The sequence below is a fragment of the Balaenoptera musculus genome, chromosome 1 (assembly GCF_009873245.2).
Source record: "Balaenoptera musculus isolate JJ_BM4_2016_0621 chromosome 1, mBalMus1.pri.v3, whole genome shotgun sequence".
Classification (NCBI taxonomy): domain Eukaryota; kingdom Metazoa; phylum Chordata; class Mammalia; order Artiodactyla; family Balaenopteridae; genus Balaenoptera; species Balaenoptera musculus.
This window is the reverse complement of record NC_045785.1, coordinates 102009780-102016457: the sequence shown is the minus strand read 5'-3', so window position 1 is coordinate 102016457 and position 6678 is coordinate 102009780. Positions and strand designations below refer to the sequence as shown.

Sequence of the window (6678 nt, the reverse complement as noted above, 5' to 3'; positions counted from 1 at the left end):
AAACTGACAGTACACGTTTGTCGTTGTGATCTTTCTCTGCAGAACCTAAGGCAACACAGAACAAAGATGAAGGCAGGCGTTTCGTGAACAGCCCGTGGCTCCCGTGGTGCCGGATGTTTACATATACAAACACGTGTGGACACGTCCTGTCTGGTTCCTTGAAACAGGACAAAGACATGTCCTCAGAGGCCCACGAGTGGGATGGCCTGAAGCCAGGGCAGGGCTGGGTGCTGGACGAAAGGCAGGGACGAGTTGTAAGGCGAGGTTCCCAAGACCCTCCAGCTCCGCTTTGGTTTGCAGCTGTCACAGAAACGCCAGGGAACGGCTTCTCGAGACGTCCCATCCCCAAGTCAGATGTCATCAGTCACTTTCTTCCAGGACGGACATCTTCTGCTTCCTTCCAAATAAAGTGCAGATGGTCAAAGGACCCTGGTCTCTCACCTGCCAGTTCAGTCAGCAATGAAGAATAATAAAAACAAAGATGCCCCTCTGGTATACATATATATCTCTCTATATATTCTTTTTTTTTTTTTTTTAATAAAGCCACAAATACAGAACTTTTAAACCGACGTCTCAGACTGTAAGCGAAGGACAAATTTGTGAGACTTGGGGTCTATGAACTCTTCCGAGAGCATGATGAACGGGATTTTCTTCACATTGACTACGAGGCTGAAGTCCAAGCATTTGAGGACAAAAACGAGTCCATCCCGCAGCCCGCTGGTCACGGCCTCATCACTGACAAGCCGCCACTGCATGGCGAGCCAGCGCTCCCGGTCGTACTGCAGCGTGGGGCCCGTGCTGAGGTACCGCTCGAGGAAGGCCTGCAAGGACAAGCGGAGATGCTGTTAGGGAGGGAGCACCCGCTCCAGGCCGTGCTGCTGGGGGCTGCCTGCTCTCACTCCTGGGAAATCATGTCCTCCCAACAAACCAGGACGGCCCCGCAGGTCACACCCAATTCCATCAGGCCTGCCCAACGGAGTCCTTGCTGGGGAGGGGAGGCTCCCCCACTTCCTCACTCTCCAACCAGAGGCTGCCAACGGTGGTAAGCACAGAGGCGAGGAAGGTGGGGTGGCTGGTACCCACGTCTGCCCAGAAGCCGTGGCTGAGGCACCAGCCGCCTTTAAGGGCCCGGGTCCCACGGCCCATGCCACGGCTTGTACCTGTTCATAGGTCGGCCTCCTCCCATCCCGAGAGCTCCTCGGGGCAAGTGTCAGGCACGGAAGAGCACTCTGGGAACGTGAGCGGGGATATACCCCGCACACACAAAAACACAGGGACACACAGGGATATACCTGCACACACAAAAACGCATGCTCTGCCCTTACTGCTGTGTGCCTCTGGGTGAGCCGTTTAACCTCTCTGTGGATGGAGGGCATGACAGTGCTAATGCACAGGGCTGCCGTGAGGACGGAGTGGCTGACTCTAACCATCTCACGGTGCCGGGCTGTTCTATGGTGGATGGAGTGTGCGCGTGGCAAGTCCAGGGGATGGCCGGGCCCCACGTCCACCTCCCTCTTTCTCGGCTCCAGCAGGGCTGAGCTCCGTGGGTTCCTCGACGTTCCCCTCGACGTGTGCTGTTCCTCCTGCTGAATGTCGGCCTTCAGCAAACTCCTCCTGGCCCTTTAAATCTTCTCACACCACTCCCTGAACCTCTCAGACAGGGGAACATGTCCTCCTTTAAGTGCCTATAATCATGGGCATGACTGCCGGGTGACATTTTGCTTTCTGAACAATTACTGCCAACTTGCTTGTCTGAGGCCTACACTAAACTATACTCTCCTGGAAGGCAGGAACTATTTTTTAAATTTGGATTTTCCATGTGCCTGGCATATGCTGGCGGGCTCAACAGCATGTGTATTGCATCAATAAATACATCCATTTAGCTTTGAGAAAGAAGAAGAAAAAACGAACCAGGGATCCAGGTAGAAAATATTAGGATAAAACATTCTGGTCCTAAACACAGGTCACAGATGGTTTCTAAGTGGTATCCTCTTCCATCCACACCTCACTGCTGCTGCCAGGTACATTAGTTCTCATCTATAAGCATATATTCTAAGGCAGAAGGGAGAGTTGTGCCTCTACTACAACACACACGCATATAAAAATAACTCCTATGTAGGAATTTCCTGGCAGCCCAATGGTTAGGACTCAGCGCTTTCACTGCTGGGGCCCAGGTTCAATCCCTGGTCGGGGAATTAAGACCCTGCAAGCCACGTGGCACGGTCAAAAAAAAAACCAAAAACCGACTCTTATGAATCATAAGGAAAAGAAACAGCTCAACAGTTAGAGAAATGAAATTAATAAGACAATTTATAAAATAGAAAATTAAGATATGAAAAGATGTTCTATCACATTAATAGTTAAAGAAATATGACTTCAAATAATAAAAATATATTTCCTTCCTCTTAGATGGGCAATGATCAGAAAGAATGATAACACCCAATGCTGGCAAGGGTAAGGGGGAAATAAACGGTCTCATATCCTAAAGGCAAAAGTGTAACACCCCTTAGAAGGACAATTAAGCAGGATCTGTACCTTTGATCCAGCTGTTCCTCTACTAGAAATTTATCCTTCAGAAATACTTGCATAAATGCACAGACATATGTAAAAAAGAGATATTCACTGCAACGCTGTTTAGACCAGGGGTTGGCAAACTTTTCTTTAAATGTAAATAATTTTGGTGTTGCAAAGGCGCACACTGTCACAACTACTCAACTCTGCTGTAGTAGAGAGAAGGCAGCCGTAGACAATCTGTAAACAAAAGGGTGGAGCTGTGTCCCAATAAAACTCGATTAACAAAAACCACCAACCCCTAGTTTAGACTAATGAAAGATCTTAACCCAAATGTGCATCAGTAGGCAATCCATTAAACAAACCATGGTATTCAGTGGAATAAGACGCAGCTATTACAGGGAATGAGTCAGATCTGTATGACGGAGATTGGGAAGTACTGACATGGAAAGATAGCCAAGAGACAGCTTTAAGTGAAAAAAGCAAGTTTCCAAACTTTACCTATAAGGTATGAGATCCCATTTCTGTTTTTTTTTTTTTTAAAATCCATTTCTGCTTTAAAAACACACACACACAAACACCTGAAAGAATATACCCCTAACTCTTTATATCAGTAAGAACCGTCTGGGGTAGGGGAATGAAAACTTCGCTTTGTACATTATACTTTTCCTTAATGTTTGGATTTTTATACAAAGATTATTAGTTTTAATTCAGAAAAGTATACTTTTTTTAAATGAAAAAGAAAGCAACCAGGAAACTTAAAAAAAAGAAAAAAACCTTGAAAAAAGGAAAACCACCACTTCCATTCTATGTGGTACGAGCTATCACTTTGCACATGCAGACATATTGTACTCACTTGCAACCACAGTGTTCAAAGTTTTTTGCATTCTGTTTTTTGTAACTTAATATTCTAACAAAGATTCTTCCATGTTTTAACAGGTGAAATACCGTAATATATAAGCCACTGTTCCATTTTTAAGTTATTTCCAGTTTGGAGTTAATACAGATAATTTTGCAAAAATCACCTGCATATATATTCATGAGTATAGTTGACTGTGCTGAGTACTTTTTCTAGGAGAGGGATTAGTGAGTCAAAGAATATGGGAAACGTTATGGCTTCTTACTGAATATTTCCATATTGCTTTTCTAAGGATCGTTACCGGTTAGTGACAATGCAACCAGCAGTTGTATATTTACAAGGCAATGTATGAACACAGGTCCTTATACTAATAACATCACTACCAAGTGTTATGTGTGTACTATATGCAAGCTCATTTACTTTCTACCACACGATTTACATGTCATGCTGCCATATTTAATATAATTCTCATACAACAATCCTATCAGGTAGATACTATTATTATCCCCATTTTATAAAAGAGGAAACAAGTGAAGAGTAACTTAGGCAAAGTCACAAACCAATTAGGTGGTGGAGCCAGGATTTGACCCCACTTCTGTTTGAAGAGAGGTCCTTTGCTGAACCCTTCCTCTACTTTGCCTCCTTGGCCACAGCCCTCTATTAGATGCATGGTTGGTTCTTGTAACAGCCCCAAAAGTGTGCTCACGTCATAATCCAAAAGAGCATTCAGTAAAACTAACCCCCTAAGCGCCAAAACACCAAAGTGATGGCACGTTTTCTATTGTTGATAATAATGGCTATTTATCTGGTCCTTATATTATGACAGACGCTGTTTTAAGCACTTCACAGGAATGGACTCTCTTAGTTCTCATGACAACCCAATGAGGTAGATATTAGTATTATCCCCAATTTACAGACTAGCAAACTGAGGCACAGATCCATTAGGCTCTTGGCCCAAGGTTTCCCACTAGTTGGTGGAGATGCCAGGTTAGAGTGAGTCAACTTGGCCCCAGAATCCGCAGAGTAACCTGAACTACTACCTGGACTGTCTCTAAGTGAAAGTCTTTCCTCTGCTTGAATCTAGAGGCCTTCAAAGGCACATTTTAAAAACGACTGTACCGAAACAACATAAAATAAGTGAGAATCATTAATTCTTATTAGTTGGTGCTTTAGAGAAGCCTTTGATTTTATCATTCCTGGTAATACCCTAAAATGGGACTTTCCAAGCTTGGTGACAAGTCACACCTTTGGGGTCATGCTGTTGGTGATGCAGAAGGCCAGGTGCTGCAGGATGCTCTCCATGCTGTGGTAGTGCTGTTGCCGGGTGGTGCGCAGGTACTTCTGCAGAGCCCGGGCCATGGAGGGGAAGATGGCCTGGGCGGCCTCCCTGGGGTCCATCACCTCCCCTGGGGCTTTCTGCTGCTCCTCAGCCTGGAGACGCTGGATGTGGATGAAGGCCTCCTCCACTGCAACCACCAGCCTGCAGGCGATGCAACACAGCAATCAGGACCGTGGTGCAGGGCTCGAGAACAGAGTCACACTGAACGTGGGATGACTCCTCCCAGTCTGCCACCAGCTCAGCCAAGGCTCCAGTCCTTAGCTGTCACTCCAGATGGTAGGGAGAGGAGGGGAGGGGAAAGGAAGGCAAAGGCAAAAATAATACGTGGGATGGGGGCTCCAGGGTGAGGAGGAAGGAGGCTGGGAGTCAGAGGTGACTTCTGTTCTCAATTCTGCCACTAATTTACTTGGGAGACTCACTTCAGTCCCTTTCATCTTTACAATGAAGGGTTAGATGAAAAGAGTTTTAAGGCCCCTCAAACTCTGGCTACAAAAGGCTCTGCTTGCACTGAGAGATGGCTGGTGGTGGAGAAGCAGCCTTACAGAGAGCCAGGGCTGTATCCCCGGATCCAGCCGCCCATACCAGCAGCCCCTGGGAGAAAAGAAGGAAGGGGCCCAGCACACATGATGAAAACCATCTTTGTCCACTTTGGCTAACGTGATCAGATCTTGAAAATCAGCAAGAGCCTGGGGATACAGGGCGGGCCACTCAAAGTGCGGGCTGAGGGCCAGCAGCTTCATCATCAGCTGGGAATTTTAAAGAAATGCAAATTCTTGGGTGGGCCCCACTCTAGACCTACTGAGAAAAGTTAAGTATCCGTTGCGGGTAGGGCCCCGGAACCTGAGATCTGTGTTTTAACAAGTCCTCCTGGTGATGCTTTTGAATGCTAAAGTTTGAGAAACACTGGAGCAAGATTCCCTCCAAAGGCCCAAGCAGGTCATGTTTATAAACTGAAATTTCATTCTGGTTAAAAAAAAAAAGTCTTACAGAGAACAGACTGTGGGTTGCCAAGGGGGAGGGGGCTGGGGGAGGGAAGGACTGGGAGTTTGGGATTAGCAGATGCAAGCTGTTATACATAGGATGGATAAACAACAAGGTCTTACTGTATAGCACAGGGAACTGTATTCAATATCCTGTGATAAACCATAATGGAAAAGAATACGAAAAAGAATGTATGTATATGTATAACTGAGTCACTTTGCTGTACAGTAGACATGAGCACAACACTGTAAATCAACTACACTTCAATAAAATAAATTTAAAAAAAAGAGAATTAGTATGCGATTCAAAAGAAAAGTGTTACAGGCATGCTAGTGTTGGGGGGTGGGCAGTGTACCTTGCTCTCCGCTTCTTCACTCGCCGTTCATGTTCCGCCTCCTCATAATACAGCTCGTTGTGGCTCGAGTCCCTGCGCCGAGCAGCTGCGGCGATCATTGCCCGGGACTGACCAGTGGCGTTATTACTGGGGCCTTGGGGAAAAGGGCGATGGAGGAAGGACAGTTTTAATGCCTTGGGGCTGCGAAACAGAGCAGAAATCTAGTCCACACTCTGTCAGCACCGTCCGCCCATCCCCTGTGAAGCACATACACAAATCCCAAAAGTAACTTCCCAGAAGGGTGAACAGGACCCCTGCTCTGCATTCAAAATGCTCACAAGAAGAAGGAAATCTCCCAAAACCCCAACTTGATGAGTGGAAATGGAAAAAGAACTCCGAAGGAGATGAAGAATGCTTGACGATTAAAATGCTGGCCAAAAATAGCACAGACTGTGCTGAAGATGTTACTTACCATCTGTTACATAAAGTTCCATTTTGGCCATAAGGGCAGCTGGAACATGCATTTCAGCGACAAGACAATGGGAGAGAATGAGAGGGATAGGGGGAACAGGACAGAGGAAAAGGAGAGTCAATGGCCACAGAGACATTGACCACACACGTGCTGGAGTGTCATGGTAGCCACAACTTTTACAG

At 46.2% G+C, this 6678-nt stretch overlaps 1 protein-coding gene across 4 annotated transcripts in view; it reads right to left on the bottom strand.

Moving 5' to 3' along the window:
* Positions 1 to 520: 520 nt before the first annotated feature.
* VANGL1 (VANGL planar cell polarity protein 1) overlaps positions 521 to 6678 on the bottom strand; it is a 48359-nt gene continuing 42201 nt past the window's right edge. For all 4 annotated transcript variants that reach the window (XM_036825751.1, XM_036825762.1, XM_036825771.1 and 1 more), the window contains 3 exons: positions 6046 to 6178; positions 4616 to 4850; positions 521 to 821 (listed from right to left, as the gene is read on the bottom strand). In XM_036825751.1, the coding sequence (XP_036681646.1) occupies positions 561 to 821; positions 4616 to 4850; positions 6046 to 6178 (629 nt within the window). In that variant the 3' untranslated portion in view covers positions 521 to 560. The remainder of the gene's footprint in view (positions 822 to 4615; positions 4851 to 6045; positions 6179 to 6678) is intronic.